The sequence below is a fragment of the Danio rerio genome, chromosome 8, assembly GCF_049306965.1.
Source record: "Danio rerio strain Tuebingen ecotype United States chromosome 8, GRCz12tu, whole genome shotgun sequence".
Classification (NCBI taxonomy): domain Eukaryota; kingdom Metazoa; phylum Chordata; class Actinopteri; order Cypriniformes; family Danionidae; genus Danio; species Danio rerio.
The window spans coordinates 56,787,435-56,808,004 of NC_133183.1; the positions used below are offsets into that span (position 1 = coordinate 56,787,435).

The 20,570-nt window shown below is 37.7% G+C and overlaps 2 protein-coding genes and 1 long non-coding RNA gene across 14 annotated transcripts in view; all 3 read left to right on the forward strand.

The window, feature by feature from the left end:
• The window catches only part of LOC141375928 (uncharacterized), a 386,569-nt gene that overhangs the window by 237,022 nt on the left and 128,977 nt on the right, over positions 1–20,570 (forward strand). The window lies entirely within an intron of this gene.
• espn (espin) overlaps positions 1–20,570 on the forward strand; it is a 150,411-nt gene that overhangs the window by 121,056 nt on the left and 8,785 nt on the right. For all 11 annotated transcript variants that reach the window (XR_012383783.1, XM_073909711.1, XM_073909710.1 and 8 more), the window contains one exon: positions 3,537–3,878. Coding sequence is in view for 10 of the 11 variants with exons in the window: in XM_073909711.1 (XP_073765812.1) it covers positions 3,537–3,878 (342 nt within the window). In the remaining variant the exon portion in view is untranslated. The remainder of the gene's footprint in view (positions 1–3,536; positions 3,879–20,570) is intronic.
• On the forward strand, positions 11,891–19,673 carry LOC137496308 (espin-like protein). Of its 2 annotated transcripts, none has more exons than XM_073911159.1 (2): positions 11,891–17,318; positions 17,469–19,673. In XM_073911159.1, the coding sequence occupies exon 1, from the start codon at positions 14,530–14,532 to the stop codon at positions 16,480–16,482; it is 1,953 nt and encodes a 650-aa protein (XP_073767260.1). In that variant the 5' UTR covers positions 11,891–14,529; the 3' UTR covers positions 16,483–17,318; positions 17,469–19,673. The 2 variants fall into 2 exon arrangements, with proteins under 2 accessions (XP_073767260.1, XP_073767258.1); XM_073911157.1 differs by having other exon boundaries at positions 17,473–19,673.

The following is a 20,570-nucleotide window of genomic DNA, read 5'->3' on the forward strand; positions in this document are numbered from 1 at the left end:
CCATCACTGCAAATCATCCACACACTCACTCATTCACACACATACACTACAAATAATTTAGCTTACCCATTTCACCTATACCACATGTCTTTGGACTTGTGAGGGAAACCAGAGCACCCGGTAGAAACCCACGCCAACACGGGGAGACCATGCACACTCCACACATAAATTCCAACTGACCCAGCCCAGACTTCAAGCAGCAACCTTCTTGCTGTGAGGCAATTGCGCTTCCCACTGCGCCACTGTAACGGCTTTTTTATTGTTGATGTTTATTTTGTACTATTCGCTGTGGTCCACATATGTTATCCAGGTTTTTACCTTAAAAAACATCCAAATTTAGAATTAATAGGCTATTTTCAATTGTGTTTCGACACCACCTACCAAAAAAGTCTACTATCATTTACTCACCCTACACTGGTTTCTTTGCTCAACACACACAACAAATATATATATATATAGGAAATCTGTAGGCATTGACTTCCAAAGTATGTGTTTTTCCTACAATGAAAGTCAATGATTACTAGGCATGGGTATCGTTAAGGTTTTAATGGTATTACTACTATCGGCAGCTAGCTCTCTGCTACTCTAGCATGGTCCCTCACTAAAGCTAAGCAGGGCTGTGCCCGGTCAGTAACTGGATGGGAGACCGCATGGGAAAGCTAGGTTGTTGTCGGAGGTGGTGTTAGTGAGGCCAGCAGGGGGCGCTCAACCTGCGGTCTGTGTGGGTCCTTATGCCCAAGTATAGTGACTCAGTTGAACCGAGGTCCTGACTCTCTGTGGTTGTTAAAAATCTCAGGATGAAAAAGAGTAGTGGTTTAACCCCGGCATCCTGGCCAAGTCTGCCCACTGGCCTCTGTCCATCATGGCCTCCTAACCCTCCCTATGTCATAATTGGCTTCATCACTGTCTCCTCTCCACCAATCAGCTGGTGTGTGGTATGCGGTCTGATGCAAAATGGCTGCCGTCGCATCATCCAGTCGGATGCTGCACACTGGTGGTGGATGAGGAGATTCCCTCCTATGTGTAAAGCGCTTTGAGTGCCCAGAAAAGTGCTATATAAATGTAAGGAATTATTATTATTATTATTGTTTTTAATTTTTTTTTTTATTGATATCACTTATCGGTTCGGTACTTTAACGGTTCGGTATTAGGGCTTTTTTTTATGAAAAATAAAAAAATAAAACAAAACTAGTTGAACAGAATTAACAACAAATTGAACAGAATTAATTTATTATTACATTTTAATGTAAAATATAACTAAACCAATGATTGTAAATGAAATAAATATTTTTTCCTGTAAAATAGAATGGAGAATGGTTTGAAAGAAAATGATTTAGTTTTTAACCATTCTTCCGGAGAAAATGAACATGTTTGCCTTTTCTAGCAGAAGTCAGGATTTTTCTTGGTTTTTTGTGCTCCCTGCAGGTGAAAATACCCTCTGAGTTGCAAAATGCAGTAAAATGAGATAATGTTTATGATTTTTCATAAATGAGTTAACTGTTTTTAATACAGTTTTGGAGCATCTTGCAATGTAAAAATAAGCATTTTTAAATATTTTTTTATAATTTCTTAATCAGCATAGTTTATTATTAGGCTATTCATAGGCTATATTTGTAAATGCAGCTGATGTAAAAACATTTTAATGTTTAAGATTTAATTAGGCTACTGCAGAAAAACACTGTTTTCATTGTAACCAAATGTGTGTATTTATTAAACTTTTAATATTATGCTCATTTAGGTGATTGACTGCTGGCATAACAATGTGGATGATATGATGTTACCGTTAATAGCTAGGCAGTCAAAACTCTTACATTTGTCTTTCTGCGGTTAATGCCCTTTTGAAAGATACTTTCACTCAGATTATTTCATTTCCGCTTATACAAGGAAATAACTTGTTGCGTTTTTTGCAACGGGCATTGACGCTGTCCACTCGAGAAATACAACCCATTTTGTTCACTCCGCAAGCTTACACGGTTGTGTTTGCGCGAGTATGTATCACGAGCTATGTGTGTGCACTTAGTGCAAGTCTCCACTGAGTGCATGCACACAGCCGAGAGCTGTGAAGGCTTTTAAACACGGGCATTTCTCATGTGAGATTACCAACTGTGCGGACGAATATCAAATATTGCAAATTAGAAAAGGTTGGTCAGTTAAATAATGCAACTGTAAGTAATGTTTATTCAGCAATACTTCTCCAGTAGCTATAGCAGAACCGTTAACGTCAGAGCTTATCAATACTTCTTACAAAATACAATGTCTTTTACAATGTAGCACCGATACCGATAAAGTACAGAGTTTCGGTACCCATCCCTTATGATTACAAGTTTGCAGCTGTCTTCAAAATATATACAGCATGTGTATGTGTGTTCAGCAGAAAAAAGAACTCAAACAGGTTTGAAACCAGGGAAGGGTGAGTAAATCATGGGCAAATGTACTTTTTTTTTTAAATGCCACACAGTTTTGAAAACCTGGAAGCAAACAGCCAAAGGTTGACATGTTAAAAAATACTAAAGCAAACAAAATGCTGTTTCATATTTTGAATTCTTGATTTAGGGGATTTTGATTTCCCAGTTTATGACCCTTTTATATCATGTATGAATACACATATACAGTTGAAGTCAGAATTATTAGCCCCTCTTTTATTTTTTTGCTCTTTTAAATATTTACCAAATGATGTTTAACAGAGCAAGGAAATTTTCACAGTATGTCTGATAATATTTCGTCCTTCTGGAGAAAGACGTATATGCCGAAGCCTGCTAATAGGACTTTTAATTTGCTAGTAACCTGGGTTAAGCGATTCCGGTGAACTGTGTGCCAATGCAAAAATCGGGGCATTTAAGGTCAGTTTTTCTTTTAAAATCAGCGATCTCCACTGGCTGAGTGATATCTGATATAACGTGGGTCTCAGATTGTACAAGACGCACTGCATTAAATTACATTTTCCCCGGCTTGTCTTTATAATATGAGCATTCATTTTACCCCAGTATATTCAATGGAGCTTCTACGCTAGCCTCCTGATTCTGACAGGCGAGTGCAAGTAAAAGGGCCTTTTGTCTCGTTTTTCGCTTGACCAACTAAATGAATGCCAAAGTTTATTTAACTGAATGTATTTTAATTACATTACAACATCGATGCTGTAAACGGAACCGTATAAAATGAAAACAAAAATCACAATAACAGGTCACCGGAAGTTTATCAGTATGGGAACAACACTAGCTCGGCATATACCCTATTAACCTAGTTAAGCCTTTAAATGTCACTTTAAGCTGTATAGAAGTGTCTTGAAAAATATCTAGTCAAATATTATTTACTGTCATCATGGCAAAGATAAAATAAATCAGTTATTAGAAATTAATAGAAATGAGTTATTAAAACTATTATGTTTAGAAATGTGTTGAAAAAATCTTCTCTCCGTTAAACAGAAATTGGGGAAAAATAAAAACAGGAGGGCTAATAATTCTAGGGGGGCTAATAATTCTGATTTCAACTGTGTATTTTCTTCTAGAACCTTCAATTCTGCTCATTTTCTCTTACAGGGGGAAAGTCCATCATCGCCGCCAGAGCCTCTGCCAAAACCCAACGACACCCAATCCGCGAAGCCAGAATCTCCACCGCCTGCTTGTCCACCGACGCCACCCAATCCCACAGCCAGCAGGTCGTCACCCCAGAACCTGTCCACTTCACAGAGCAGCGACCAGCTCACAGCTGCGGTCAACGGTAACACGTCTGTCGTCCAGAACAAGACCAGCGTGGTGGACGTGGAGAGTTTGGTGCCCACGCACGACGAGCAGGGCCGAGCCATTCCAGAGTGGAAGAGGCAGGTGATGGTCCGAAAACTGCAAGTGAAGATGCAGGAGGAGGAAGAGAACAAGAGAAAGGTGAGTGAGAGAATGTTTCCAGTGCCAAACATGAGTTGAAGTCAAAACTATTAGCCTTTTTTTTCTTTTAAATATTTCTCAAATTATGTTTATTAGAGCAAGGAAATTTTCACAGTATTTCCTATTATATTATTTCTTCTGGAAAAAGTTCTTATTTGTTTTATTTCGGCTACAATAAAAGCAGTTTAAATTTTTTAAAAACTATTTTAAGGGCAATATTATTAGCCCCCTTAAGCAGTATTTTTTTTATTATTATTATTTTTTGATAGTCTACAGAAGAAACTATTTAGAAATGTGTTGTTAAAATCTTCTCTCCGTTAAACAGAAATAGGGGGGGAAAGATTCACAGGGGGACTGATAATGTAATAATGCAGGAGGGCTAATAATTCTGACTTCAACTGTAAGCTGAGGAAGTGCAGCTCACATTGTCCAGCTTTAACAAAAGCAATAAAAGTTGATGATAATGATATGTAATGATTTGTAACATGCTTAAGACCCCAATCAAATCAGTTGTTTTGTGACTCTGTGTTTAAAGGGTTCGTTCAGCCAAAAATGAAAATCTCATCCTAAAGGGATTCTAAATGTAAAAAAAATATATATTGAAGTATTTTGAAATAGCTAGTTTTTGACATCCATAATCGTAAAAAAAAAAAAAAAAAAAAAAACTTTAAAAGTAAACTTTAAAATATATATATATTTCAAAATATCTTCTTGTGTGCTTGAAACATATGGGGTGAGTAAAAGATGACAGAATTTATATTCTTTTAAAACTAGACTTAATATTTAACTTATCTTATACTATGCTATACTTAACTATACTAACTTAAGATTATACTGTACGTAACTTATACTTAAGATCATCTTTATGTTAGTATCTTAATAGTTGAGAAAATGATTATACGCAGGGGCGGCATGGTAGTTCAGTGGATAGCACTGTCACCTCACAGCAGGAAGGTTTCTGGTTTGAGTCCTGACTGGGCCAGTTGTCATTTCTGTGTGGAGTTTGCATGTTCTCCCCATGTTGGCGTGTGTTTCCCCTGGGTGCTCCCGTTTCCCCCACAGTCCAAACACATGCACTCTAAATGAATATTATCATTTAACTCTTATCACTTATTCCATTTAATACATCAAGTAAATGTGCAAATGTTAAATATTTACTTAGAAAATTCTAGTTATCCTTGACACTTAATATTACAATAAAAAAATGTTGAGAATAAATTTATTCGATTTTACTACAACAAAAAGAAATTTCTTTCACTGTTATTGCCTGTGTCACGGAAGAGAAATTAAGCGCCTTCTTCACATATGAAAAAACTGCATATAATATATAATAATTCATCATAACACACACAGTATCAAGTGTCCCAAAATATTTGAAGGGGTTATTTTAATTTAATTCAACACATGGTCTCCCCGTTTTGGCATGGGTTTCCTCCGGGTGCTCTGGTTTCCCCCACAATCCAAAGACATGCGCCATACAGTAGGTGAATTGGATAAACTAAATTGTCCGTAGTGAATGTGAATGTGAGTGTGTATAGGTGTTTCCCAGTAGTGGGTTGCAGCTGGAAGGGCATCCGTTGTGTAAAACATATGCTGGAATAGTTGGCGGTTCATTCCACTGTGGCGACCCCTGATAAAAAAGGGACTAAGCCAAAGGAAAAAAACAAATGAATGAGCACGATATAATTTTTGAGATTTCTAGAATGAATGTGTCCACTGCCCATCAGTGATAGCTACCTCTGACTAGCATTAGCTAAATTAAAGTTTGTCAGTTTTTAGTTGATAATTTGCATAGTTTTTTAATATGTTCCATTGAACGAAAGAAGGTTGCCGATGTACATGTTGTGGATCTTTTAAGTGCTGTTTCTATTTCATAGTAATATGTCTGTCACTGGAGAGAAAACTGCATATCATGGGGTCTTTAAGCATGTTAAATAAGCACTACGTTCAGAAGCGTATACACAAACAACACTGTTTCTGTAGACCATCTATACAGTGCAACTGTATACATTTATTACACCTCACTTGGCTTTCAGTTTCATTCTAATAAATGAAAGGAATAGAAACTGCCATTGTTTTTACTTCTTAAAGAGATTGAACAATCTCTTTAAGGTCAGATTTCATTTACAATCCAACATAACCATATTTTTTTTAGCATGGCACCCGAATGCCCAACACGATCTCACGCCCATTTCTAACTTTTTGATTTAGTGGCTAATTCGTATGAATATGTATGACCTCATACGTATAATTTAGTAAGATTTGCTTATTACCTTTCTTCGTGAGATCAGGCTGGAATGCCACTAGCATGTAATGCAGGGGTGTCCACACTCGGTCCTGGAGGGCCGGTGTCCTGGAGAGTTTAGCTCTAACTCTAATTAAACACACCTGAAACAGCTAATCAAGCTCTTACTAGATATACTAGAACAGGGGTGTCAAACTCAGTTCCTGGAGGGCCGCAGCTCTGCACAGTTTAGTTCCAACCCTGCTTCAACACACTTACCTGTGGGTTTCAAACAAGCCTGAATGATTCAATTAGTTTGATCAGGTGTGTTTAACTGTGCAGAGCTGCGGCCCTTTAGGAATCGAGTATGACATCCCTGTACTAGAACTAGAAACTTTCTGGCAGGTGTGTTGAAGAAAGTTGGAGCTAAACTCAGCAGGACACTGACCTTCCAGGACCGAGTTTGGACATCCCTGATGTAATGCAATGTGGTCATTAATTAGCTGCTATTCACTTCTGAACATAGCCAATCTTACAATTCATGTCTGTTTGTATTTAATAATTATATCCAATGCTGCTTATTTTAAAAAATAGCAGTGGTTATTTAAAATACATTTATGAGAAATAAATCAAAATGAGTGCACTTTCTCAGATAATAAGATTAACGTTATCCTCCTGTAGTTTTTTTTTTTTTATTTATTTGATTTTAAGGCTGCGTTTACACTAGGGATGCATGGTATACTTGTACTTGAAAAATTCAGGTTCATATTGTATTAATAATATTTTAATATCAGTTTTACTCAATTCAGTATTTCACAAGTTGCAATTCCATAGTTCACCTGTAGGTGCTTTACAGTTTGATGCTGAAACCAATAAACTTTACAAAAGAACCATGCGATGGATCATCAAACAGATGAAACTCCAACAACGTGTGCGAATCTAGTATATTAGGACAATAGTACAAGTAAAACTGGCATTATTTTGAATATGAAACAGATAATAAAGAGTTTACTGCAACTGCATGCAAGGGTTGCTATAGAGAAAGGCTGGGTCCGAAATCGCATATTTCCATACTATATAGAACATTAAAAACAGTATGCCAGCTGAGTAGTATGTCGAAATTCATAGTATTGGAAAAACAGTCGGTAAGAAGCACCCGGATGATCTATGACTTCCGGCGAGATTGTAAAGTGTGCATCCGATGAATGCTACGCTATCCCACGATGCACTGCGGGAGAATTCATGAATGGGAGTAACTGGCACGGGTAGGTGCTGTGATCATGACAAAATGGCAGATTTTGTACGTCCGAGTTAAACTCATACTACTCACATTCATACTGTATAAAACTAACTTTTCTAACAGTCGAATAGTAAATTCAAATGCAGTACCTACTGAGTAGCAGGCGATTCCGGACGCAGCCAATGGGGACGTATCGTTACAGTGCAGTGCATTCTGGGAATTAGTGAAAAATACTGTATATTGACATTATTTAAATTAAGTTTTCAATTCACTTAACTTTTAAGGCTAGTTATTTGTCCCCTATGGTATTAATTTAGCATCAATACCAGGGGGTTACATTCTGGTATCGTACCGAATCCAAAATTATATCACTGTTATTAAATTACACTTGTGTATTTTCCTTTTAAAATGGCATTTTAACTGAAAATACCTTGTTTAGATTGGAGTTTTACTGCTGTACTACTCACGTAAAATGCATGATAAGTGACCATTCATGCTTATTGAGCAAATTTTATCACCGACCAGTTGTGTAATGGTCATATGAGAGGGGCTGATTGATGAATCAGAGAACAATATGTTATAATCCAGAAGACCAATCAGAGTGTTAAAAAGTGGATAGCCACGCCCCCTACTGAAACAGAACTTAAGTATTTCCAATCTAAAATGTGGTATTCAGCATTTTTAAAACACTTTATTTTGGAATACACCAGGTGTAACAAAACATATTTTTTTATTATTATTATGATGCACTAATGTAAACGCAGCCTAAGATTGTGATTTAAAAAGTGAATCTGAGGTTTGATCTACAGTATCTACATGGAGGATAGCTAAGCAGTGTGTTTGCATGGTGGTTGTTAAGTATACTGTACATGTTCTTTTTCCAACCATATGAAAACAAATTGCGTGACATTCGCATATCAATGGAATATATATTAGCTGCTGAGTTTATGATCTCTGGGTTGCCACAGTAGCACTGTGTGGATGTACAAATGTTTGTCTGGCTGAATTCATTCATAAATGCTGTCTATTTCAGGTTAGCAGGAATCGTCAGTGCACAAATTCTAGAAACTTGCAGTTATAATAAAAGAATATATTTAGAATTAGTGTTTGGTTAAATGTGTTTTTTTTATCAACAATAATATTGTGTGAGTAGGATACAGCGGGTAAAATAAGTATTGAACATGTCATGATTTTTCCTGGTAAATATATTTCTAAAGGAGCTGTTGACAAGAAATTGACTCAGATTTTGGTAAAGGCACTTGTAATCTATGTAATCTGATTTTAAGTTCTTATTTTCTTTTGGGTTCAGGTGTGGTGGCTGGCTGGGCCATTCTATCTGCTTTATTTTCTTTTCTGAAATCAATTGAGAGTTTCCTTGGCTGTGTTTGGGGTCATTGTTTTTCTGAAATATCCACCCTGGTTTCATCTAAATCATTTGGTAATGTGGGTGTTGGGATTGAAGCATGATATTAATTTACACTATTTCAGACCCCCTAGTTTTTCACGATTCCACAATCGCAGAATCCAACTCAAAATCAACAAAAAAGTTGCAATTTTTTGCAATCCTGCAAAATTCTTAATTAAACACAAAATAATCGCAAAAAAATGAAAATAATTTCATAAAACATCCAATTCTAAACCATATAATCAAATTATATTTAATTCAGTTTGCAATTTATTATTTTACGTGACTTATAGATGTTCAGGTCACGCATTTGCAGCGCACGCGATGTATTTGAGTATCTCTCGAAAAATAGCATCTCACCTGCGCCCTCACAATCATTACATTACATTGAGAGGGGGCGGAATTGTTTTGTAGCCTGTGCAGTAAGCAGACGCAAATGAAGTGTGAGTGATTTAAATGTGAAGTCGTTGCAAAGATTGGATTAGGCATCCTGTGGTGCGAATTGACCGTTTTGTGCATTTCACGTGCTTAAGACTGCAAAAGAAAGTGGGAAACATCTAACAAACGGAGCAAAGGAACAAACAGAAAAGCAAGCAGCTTACAATGATGGAGATTGGTTCAAGGATGACGGCCGCTAGACGTGACCGAATTTAAGGACATTATTTGTGCTTTACATGTATGGCTGGTATTATGGTGTGCGTAAAACTGATTGATTTCATTTAAGTTTTTTCCTGCAGTTAACGAAAGTAAACGCTTCCCGGCTATTGACAAGTTTTACGGCAATCCGTGTTTTAGGGGTATTACAGTAGGGAAAGCCCTAACGCATGTCCTGAAGGAGGTACATTATGCTCCGGGGAGTAAAATCTGAGAGAAAGTAAGATCGTGGATAAAAATAAGAGTTATACAACCTTTCTTTGGCTCAATATCTATCGTTTTAGATATGTTTTAGATCTTGTCTTGACAAGAGACCAAAATAAAGAACCTTTATTTTTTATTATTTTTGATATATATATATATATATATATATATATATATATATATATATATATATATATATATATATATATATATATATTATATATTATATATATATATATATATATATATATATATATATATATATATATAATATATTATATATTATATATATATATATAATATATATATATATATATATATATATATATATATATATATATATATATATATATATATATAGATAGATAGATAGATAGATAGATAGATAGATAGATAGATAGATAGATAGATAGATAGATAGATAGATAGATAGATAAATCTTGAAAAACTAGGGGGTCTGCTATTAATTTGCACTATTTATTAATTACTACTGAGAGATTTCAGTTGCTGTCTGGTCTTTCCATGCCTTTCAATACCTTCCTTCATGTGTTCAATATTTTTTCTCTGTGTCATTTAATTTTAATACACATAACTTAATTTCCAAACTAATAAGCTTCATTTTCTTTGTGTATGTATAGATTACTTTAGTCGTTACTAACATCCGGTGAAAATCGGTCAACAGCAAAAGTAATTGGTGACGTGTTCAATACTTATTATTTATTTTGTCTAGAAAACATTGGTGTACATGATCAGTCAGCTAGGCCACATTACTTAACTTATGTTGCCTTGGATACCGTTATTAAATCAATTTTACATGATGCAAATCACTGGTATGTTACTGTTGGTTTTAACTCGTAAACTAGACCTTTAAAAGTTTTATACTACATGGCAGACAGTGTTTTCAGGATATAAGTAAGAAGAGAGTTTTAAAATAATATTCTGCTTTCAGCTTTGGTCTGGGTTTCATAGCTCGGGTGAATCAAGTGAATGTTATGCAAGTGTGACATTTGGTAGGCTTTCTCTATACTCTGTGTTGAGTGATGCAGTGTTTAATTTGGGGCTGTTGTGACCATCTCAAGACAAGCCTAAGTGTGTTTGACATTCAGCAAGGAAGTATTAGTTTAATGTGGCTTACTGGCGATGGTGCACGACAGCTCTAAGTTTTTACATGGGGATTCAGTGGTGTGATGCAAAGCCCCTTCACACTGCAACCGGAGCTTACAGCATGAAGTGCAGTTTATCATCCTGCTCATTCTGCTCAATAAACACTTCATTTTTTCATCTTTTTAACATCCTAAAGGTTTCTCTGTACTTTTTTTGTAGATCAGTGGCATGTAGTTCCATAGAAACACAATCTAAATATTGTTTAAAGAAAGGGCACACATTAAATCCACACCTGAAATAAACTTTCCATGTCTATATGTACAGCATCTGTGGCTTTAGAAGTAAAGGCAACAAGGTTAAACGTCCTTACTCAGCAAGCAATGTTTTGCAATGGGTTTAAAACCAATGTGTTTAAAAGATGTCTAACAAATGTCCAAACATAGAAGTCTAATAGACGTCTAGCAATAGCCCAAAAATACACTAGTCATCAAATTAGATTAGACAGATTCACATGTGTAGCCGTTCATTATTGTGTATTTGATGACTAGTCAATATTTAGAGTATTGTTAGACATCTAGTAGATGTTTACTAACAGCCCCAATTTAGCCTTGTTTTAGCTAAGATGTTGTGTTAGACATCTGTTAAATACACAAAAAAATGCTTGCTGGGAAGTTTACAAAACTGAATGGGAAATATAAATATACTTACATAACATTCACAGCGATTTAAGCACTATGAATAGACTTACAGTGGAAGTCTAGCAGTGGCTAGCAACACCCCTCTCCCCTACTCTCTGCCCAAGATAAAGAAAATAAAGATGAATTGACAACAGATATATCAGCTACATGTGAAATACAAATTGTTTACATGGAGCTAAACCCTGCACTCTTTTGTGCTGTCACACTAGCAGATTTGGTGCACATCCAGGTTTGTTTGACATACGTTTAACTAATGTGAATGACGTTTCCTGAAATTGTATGTTTATCCATAAACAGCAGTTTGAAGTGATGGTCTCTTGTACGGTTCATGCAAACTCTATTATGCTGTGTTCACACCAGATGCGGAACGCGCGGATAAATCACGCTATTTGCGTGTAAATAGCTGCGTGAACATGAGTGTACTCACTTAATTCGCGCGTCAAATATCACTTCAGAACACTCGCGGATTCGCGTGATGGGCAGGGCTTCTGTCTGCCCGGTGACTGTAGCTTCATTGCTAAATGGCTAACATGGATTTTATTAAGAAAATAACAGTGTTTATGTGCTTTATGAAGGCTGAAAAACAGCCTCGATACATTTAGGGCCGGGTCTGAGTCCACTAGATCCTTTCAGAGGTGCATTCAGGTCTGTGAGCTCATAAGTTTCCTCCAGAAACTTACATTGGATGATGGAGGCTTTCAGCTGTTCTTCTGACTGAGCCTAGCCCAGTCTGATGAACTGTTGTTGGTGTCGGCTGGAGAATTTCCCCCGGGACACCAACCACAGGCGGTACATCATAATCATGCCCCCACAAGAGCAAGCTCCTGTTTGGTTAATGCGGCGCGAATGTCCGCTGAAGTTCAGATATTTGAACTCGAGTGATTCTCATGAAACGCGTGTTAAGCGTGTCAAACTCGCAAAATGCTCAGTTCGCACGTACCGCACCATTCGCACGTATCGCGTCGCAGGATGTCTATTCGCGCGTTTGCATTGACTTAACATGTAAATCACTCGTGCGTAACGCTCCTTTCGCGTCTGGTGTGAACGCAGCATTATGGTTAACTTCAGATGTACCAAATCAAAGAAGTGATATGCCATTAATTACATGTGATTTGCACAAACAGTGCATATGCCACAGCCATATCACCCTGCAGCTCAATACCGGTTACTCATAGAAGCTAAGAAGGGTTGCGCTTGGTCCATACTTGGATGGGAGACCAAATGGAAAAGACTAGGTTGCTGTTGGAAGTGGCGTTAATGAGGCCGGCAGGGGGTGCTCAACCTACGGTCTGTGTAAGTCCAAATGACCCAGTATAGTGAAGGAGATACCATACTGTCAGTGTATGGCGTTTTTTTGGCTGAGACGTTAAACCAAGCTCCTATCTTTCTGTGGTCATTAAAAATCCCGTGGCACTTCTCGTAAAGAATAGGGGTGTAACCCTGGTGTCCTGGCCAAATTCTCTCCATTGGGCTTTACTCATCATGGTCTCCCAATCATCCCCATTCACCAAATTGGCTCTATCACTGTCTCTCCATTCCACATATAGCTGGTGTGTGGTGAGCGCACTGGCGCCATTGTCTTGTGGCTGCTGTCGCATCATTCAAGTGGATACTGCACTCTGGTGGTGGTGGAGAGACCCTCCTCATGACTGTGAAGCCATACACGATAAATGCGCTATATAAATACATATTACATTCATGCATTTACTCACTCGCTTATCTGACACATAACTGACACACTACAAGCAGAGAGAAGCTAAACGAAAGAGTGTTTACCCAGGGTTTAGAGCCAATGTACACCCATGTTTGTTTGAAACCAGAGTTTGGTTCATTTGGCTAAGGGAAATACTGTCTTCTAAACTCAACTGTACACCCGCAAACCCAAGTCCAAGTGTAGTCTGGGGTGCAGTTCATTCGAACTCTAGTAAACAATTGAACCAAATCACGGAAATGAGCCTCTTAACGAGAGAGAATGTATATCTAATTTCTGCTCAAATTCAGCAGAACAAGACTTTCTTCTTGTTAATTTGAACCTTTGCGTTACATTCATGATAAATAGACATATATTCAATTCAATTCATCTTTATTTCTATTAGGCTTTTACAATGTAGATTGTGTCAAAGCAGCTTAACATCGAAGTTCTAGTAAATTAAAATTAAAGCTATGTCAGTCCAGTTTACAGAGTTGAAGTTCAGTTCATTTCAGTGTGGTTTAATTTTCACTGTTGTAAGTCCAAACACTAATAAATAGCAAATCTATCAATGCGCAGCTCCACAAGTCCCAAACCAACCAAGCTAGTGCCGATATACTGTATGTCACTCAGTGTTACCACTCTTGAGTCCAAAGTTTAAACTTTAGGCAAGTAAGCAGTGTTAACCAGCTATTTTGTGGCTTCTTCCACGCCACCATTACCTAGCACTTCCACTGTGATGACTCAAATGTACTAGCGTTCAGAATTAAAAAATACCATCTGAACATAGTGGACTGGGGATGGGGGGAGGGCGAGCCAATCAAGCGGTCAATGTGAAAACATCCCTAATCCACAAGATTACATTAAAATTAGCCACACCCTGAACACTGCTTTCACTTCAGAAGGACAGGGTTGGCAAATTTACTCTTTCATGTGCTTCTAGATCTATCTACTAGACTTCCACAGTAAGGGTTTTACTGTAAATATAGTTCCTATTCATACTTAAAACAAACCAAGGATTGTATTGCATAGCATGTCACTGATTGTATCCATAGGCAATCGTTCAAAAATAACCCTCAACCTAATAATCACTATTCTAGACAATCTTTGACAAATAGGCTGTCTTGCTATTCTCAACTACATAACTTTTTTGCTGGAAACATCTTTTGCAAGTCTACTCAGTGAAAACAAGGCAGTATCATCGCACCACTAAATTCATGTAAAGTTTGAAACGTTTGGGGTGAAGAGTCTTTGAAGGCGTGCATGTAACGCATCGGATCCACAGGCTGAAGGGAACCCTCTCCTCTGTTTTTGTTCCTTTCTGTATCCTCCTCTGAACTCACTTTAGTTTTCTGCCAGTGGATACTATCAAGGCCAGGACTGGCATTATTCTCACGTTCACAATGCTATACTGGGGCCATTTGGAGAACTAATGACTGAGGACGACCTCATTCGCATTGAGAAGCAGATTGAAAACCTCCAGGTCATGCAGAAAGTAACAGAGGTGGAGAAAGAGCTGGAACAGCTGGAGCAAGAGTTGAAGCAACTCCTACCTGTGTCTGCGGCCTTAAACCAAGACCACTTCTCTGTCAACCCCAAACAGGTTCATGGGCAAGCAGAAGACTTGCCGGCCTGGTGCAGCAAGATCTCTACACTGCTCAAAAGCATGGCCATCCTACTCGCCACCTTGGGGGGAAAGGAGATTGATATTCTAGAAATGATCTCTCAAGGATATACGTATGAAGGACTGAAGAGTGGAAAGGGACAGACAGGTAACTCAGATTCAGTGGTCTCTGGGAACATTGGCCGATCGCAATCATTCTCCACTCGAGAGGAGGTGGAGAAGGAGATTAAACAGTGTGGTGTGTCTGTAAAGAACCTGAAAGCCAATTATGAAATTCACAGCCAATCAAAGTATGAGGATGACAAAAAGAACCGCACATATAAGCGTACAAGGTCTTTGCCAGCAGTCAGTGAATGCAGTTACCCATCAGAGCCTATCCTGGAGGATGAGTTGCTGTTCTCTCTGAGTGAGAGCCCCTCGCAAGTTGGAGATTGCTCACCAATAGAGCAAGATCTAAATTTACCATTGGTAATTGAGGAACCTATAATACCATCTTATGTACCTTTGACGTACAATGGTCCTGAAAGGACAGGAGCATCTAACTTAGAGCATCAAGACCACCCTGACCTCTCGACAAGTCCGCTAACATCAGAGCATCTAACCCGAAGTCTAGAAGTGCAGACTGACCTGAGCTACGTTCAGGAGTGCATCGAGATGCGGAAGGAGAGGATTGTGTTCCTGTTCCTGGAACACTGGAGAAAGTACACAATGGCTGAATCCTACAAGTGCTCAGGAAGAGGGAAGACTCTAAGCGTTGAAGACAACAACTCCCATTCCTTGTATTATCACAACCTAGCTAAGCCAGACGATACCATGCAAACAGAGGATGATCAGCTGCTGTATTTTATGAAACAGAGACAGGTGGTGGGAAATCTTCTCGGCCACTGGAGGACCATTATGAGCCAGGTGCCCACAAGACAAATACGCAGACTCAGTCGAGCTCAGATGATCTATTGGCCTGAGCACTTTCTTCCCCACATCAACGGGTCACCTGTTCAGTATGAGAGCCTTACCCTTGACCTTTTCATGCTTGGCTACTTCCAGCTTCTTGAGATGAACATGTCCCGCAACGAACGGAAGTTCCGTCATTTGCTTTGCTATGAAATGTTTGACAGAGTGGGCAGTCATCCTTGGGAAGTAATTCGCCAGTTTCACAGAGAGGTAATGGAGAGCCTTGAGAAAGGAAAACGTGATTGGTCCGATGGGTTTGAAGATATCAAGGTGAAATATTTTGGTGACTCCGTGGAGGGTGGTGGTTTGCTGGAAGCGGCTGAGCTCATTTTGCCTCCAGAGGTTCTTCAAGCTACTGTAAATGTCTCGCAAAAGACCCCAGATGATGCAAATCTCCCAAGTACTTCACCACCAGAACTCCCCAATGAACTCCCAGGGCCAACTTTAAATGATTCTGCAGAGGTCCCTCAACAGGCCTCCTCAGCTGAGAATATTACAAATGTTTCAGCAATACAGAAGAGCACCTCTGAAGTTTGTTCACCACCAGATAACATTGTAGAACATGATGCACCACAGATGGAAAATCCAGTCACAGAAGCAACTGTAACAACTGAAAGTCCCCAAACGGAAACCCCAAGTATTCATGCTATGAATGAACAGAGCCCTGCAAAACCCAAGGAGGAGCCCAATGAGGACTCAATCAAGCTCATCTATGAACTTAAAGAGTTTAGCAACGAGGAAATTATTAGATACATTGATCGAAGCTTTGCCTTCTGGAAAGAGAAGGAAGCTGAGTTGTTTGACATCTGATTTATCTAGGCAGTTATCTAGGAATTGATCTACATAGTTGTACTACAGTCAGCGTAAACTGGAAGCTGCTGAGACTTTACTTTCAGTATGTTGATGCACTTCCAAGTGAAACTGAATATTGAGAAGTGGGTGGGGTTTCATTTTTGCACATCATTCCCTCGGTAAGAGGGTTGTGGTTAAGAATGTTGTGGTTGAAGCCGTCAAACCAACATCAGCAAAGAGGGACCACCACTCCAGATGTGGAAGCAGAGATCTTTGATTGAAGATTACCAAAACAAATTGGTACAGATTTTATTCAGTGGATTAACTCGCTCAGATTATTTGTTCATCTAAAGAACAACAATGCGCGCGAGCAAAATAAACATTGCACATTTTGTTTTCACACAGACATTATGCTGTTCAGCAAACAGTTCAGGAAGGCTGTTTACTTCCAGATATGTCTCTAATTCTGAGCTTAACTGAATGCAGGTGACAGCCTGCTCTGTCAGCTGTTCAAGTCATCATGTTCATATTCATTATAAAACATAAAGTTGTAATATGAAATTATATATTTAGTCCTTACACTCAATAACATGTTTCCAGTCCCTCCAAGAGTTTGCAGGGATATTTTTATTTTATATTTGCAGTCTAAAAGGACTGATTTTGTGATGCTTTTATCAAAAACGGTAATATTTGCTTAAAATTCTAGCCTTTTGCTGTGAAAATGTCCATTTTTGATCTTAAGAACCGACTGGCTATCATGCAGAAAAAAAAGTATATATATAATTATCATAGCAATAATACCATCTTATCTCACTAGATAAAGTGAAGGAAAGGTCACATAGTCTAGCACAGAGGTGGCCAACCCTGTTCCTGGAGAGCCACCTTCCTGCAGATTTCAGTTGCAACCCATATTAAACACACCTGCCTGTAATTATCACGTGGTGTTCAGGTCCTAATTAATTGGTTCAGGTGTGTTTGATAGGGGTAGAAACTAAAATCTGCAGGAAGGTGGCTCTCCAGGAATAGGATTGGCCACCCCTGGTCAAGCAGAACATCAACATTTCTTTGACTCTCACTTACTCATTATCCTTCGGCTTAAGGCTGGTTCATACTTCTGCGTCAAGTAATCGTTGTGACCCACGGCGCTTGCCTTGCGTGTAGCCATACATTTACTGCTACACCACGTAGCCGTGCATTTATTATAGAGTTTCTTTATGGGTGTTTAGTTTTTTTTCTGAACGTTACCTTAATATACAAGTAGCTAAAATGTGCTCATTCAAAGGCAGGAACTGGCGGACATGCAACAACTTTAATCATAAGGTAAACACAAAACAACAGTTTCCATCTGGAGCTCCTACCCGGGCCTTGACACTTGTAAACACTTGGCCTATCAGGCTTGCGGCTCTCAGCACCACCCAGACTCATCAGCGATACCAAGCCGACTAATCACAAAGCTTGCGATACGCATCATTGCGTTGTGTAGTTACATTTTTTGAGAGGTGCATGTCAGTGTCGGCATCAGTCACAACGAGGTTCAACCATGCGACGAAACATTCGCATCCACTTGACACAGAAGTATAAATCAACCTTTAGTTTCTGATTCATCAGGGGTCGCCTCAGTGAAATGAACTGACTGATTCTGGCGTATGTTTTATCTAGCCACAACCCACCATTGGAAAACACCCATACACTCTCTCATTTACACATACATTCATCCACTACGACCAATTTAGTATCCATTTCACCTATACCGCATGTTTTTGGGCACAGGGAGAACACAGAATCGATTCGAACCAGTGACCTTTTTGCTGTGAGGCGACAGTGCTAACCACTGAGCCCTATTTCATGGAACATCTAAGATATAAACCATAAATGCCTTCAGACTTTAAGCATACTAATTTATTTTAAGTCATTTCCAAATGTTAAAAATGCTTAAAATCAAAATGTTTGTAGACACTTCATCTCATTATTAGCTCACTTTGAAACCCGAGGTACATTTTTTTACTGCCGTTTTGCTTCTTAATTGACATTTTTCTGATTCATAAATTAATAGAAGCTATTTTTATTTTGTAAGTTTGAACTATAAGATCCAGAAGGTTTATTTGATAATTATGGGGGGTTATAATCAATAAATAATAGTAAAATAAGGCCTATGGAAAAACGTAATTTGACAGCACCTGAACATTTAGTTCGACACTGATAAACAGCCCATACCTAAAAGCTCTTATCTAGTTAAGTGCAAAGAAAGTCAATTATTCTTCAGGGTTTTGCCGTAATTTCTGCATCACTCTATTGTTTTTTATTTAAAAAAACGACTTAAATTAGTTTTTTTTCTGCATGTAATTTTTTTTAACATTGTTCTTGTCATTATTTGTGTTTATATTTATATACGCGCATTTATTTATGAGAATTCTTGATCCTCCATCTTTAGTTTTTGGCGATGTTGTTTTTAAGAGTTGATAGATTTCTACTAAAGTTAACCTGAACATGTTTTTATTGCCACTGATATTCATAACAGTTTTTTTTTTACAACTGTAAAATTGTTTTATTCCATGTAACCATGTTTGAAGTGTCAGTTTGAGGATTTGTATTTTTTTGGGGGGGGGGACTAAACTAATAAATCTAATTCTTGTGATTTCATTTGTGGTTTCATTTGATAACATTTACCATAGTTTTTTTTTTTTTTTTCATATACAAATATCTTGAATTTACCATTATAATGGATTGCTCTACTATTTATCAGCTCCAGTTGGGTTCTGTGAACTTAATTAGCTAAAGAGTTAAATAAGAATTAGAGAGTTAACTACGGAATCATGACTATTTTTGGAGTCGAGCTCAAGCTGTGTTCTTGAGAGCATTTAGCAGGACTTCAGTCTAACTCTATGCATGTGGAAAATATAGACAGGTGCTAAACACAACACGCAAGGGTCAAAACTGTTCTGTCTTTATGTGTATGCAAAAATATAAAAGACTGTAAAAAGTGAATTGTTACTTTACTGTTAGACATAGACTGAACAAAAATATTCAAAGATGATTTCTTAGATTTACTATATGTTTTTTACATTATGTGGTTGTAAACTATTTATTTGGGCTGAATTTAAACAAACAAATTAAGTTGAACATTACTACATTTAATTCATTTGTTTAAATTCAACCCATATAAATTGATTGCAACAGTTTTGCAGATATAATTATTTTTAGGGTAGTTTAAAAAAAAAAAAAAAAAAAATATATATATATATATATATATATATATATATATATATATATATATATATATATATATATATATAAATCTATCTCTTCTGCTAGAATATCGCTCTTTTTTCTTTAGCTCAGCAACTGTGTTTTTCTGCAGAAATTAATATCCTTTAGTTTAGAATTATTACATTTCATTAGTTACGCAGCAGGTACACAACGTCATAAGATGTTAATATTAGTATAGAATTAAGTTGTGATGTCAAATGACCAAAATTCCAAGTCTAGCCAGTGTCTGAAGATGTTATTTTGACGTCCAATAATGACGCCAAATGACGTTGATATTTGGTTGATTTTAGGTTGATTTTAGGTTATGTTGGAAAGTGAACAAAATCTACTGTCGAGCTAATATCTTAAACCAACGTCACATACTAACGTGTAGGGCTCTATTTTGACGGTCCATGCGCAAAACGCAAAGCGCAGGGCGCAAACGCTTTCAGGGCATGTCAGAATGCATATTTGCAAATTTAAGGACGGGAAAATCTGCTTTGCGCCGTGGCGTATGGTCTAAAAGGGTTGAGTTTATTTTCTTAATGAGTTATAGGTGTGTTTTGAGAATAAACCAATCAGAGTCTCATCTCCCATTCCCTTTAAGAGCCAGCTGCGTCGCGCCATAAGCGGATTTGCTATTTACATGACGTAAAGTAAGTTCACTTTCGCTTTTGCTCTCGTGGATAGGGAAACCTTTACGCACAGAAATCAATTAGCCTATAAATAATTCATTTTGTTTGTTAAGCGCAAAGATTTGTTTCAAAACTATTTCTAAATTCAGTTCTAATTTCCAGCAAACGAATAAATGAACAATATTAACGAAGTGTGCTCAAAAACCTGAGTTATTTCCAAATACA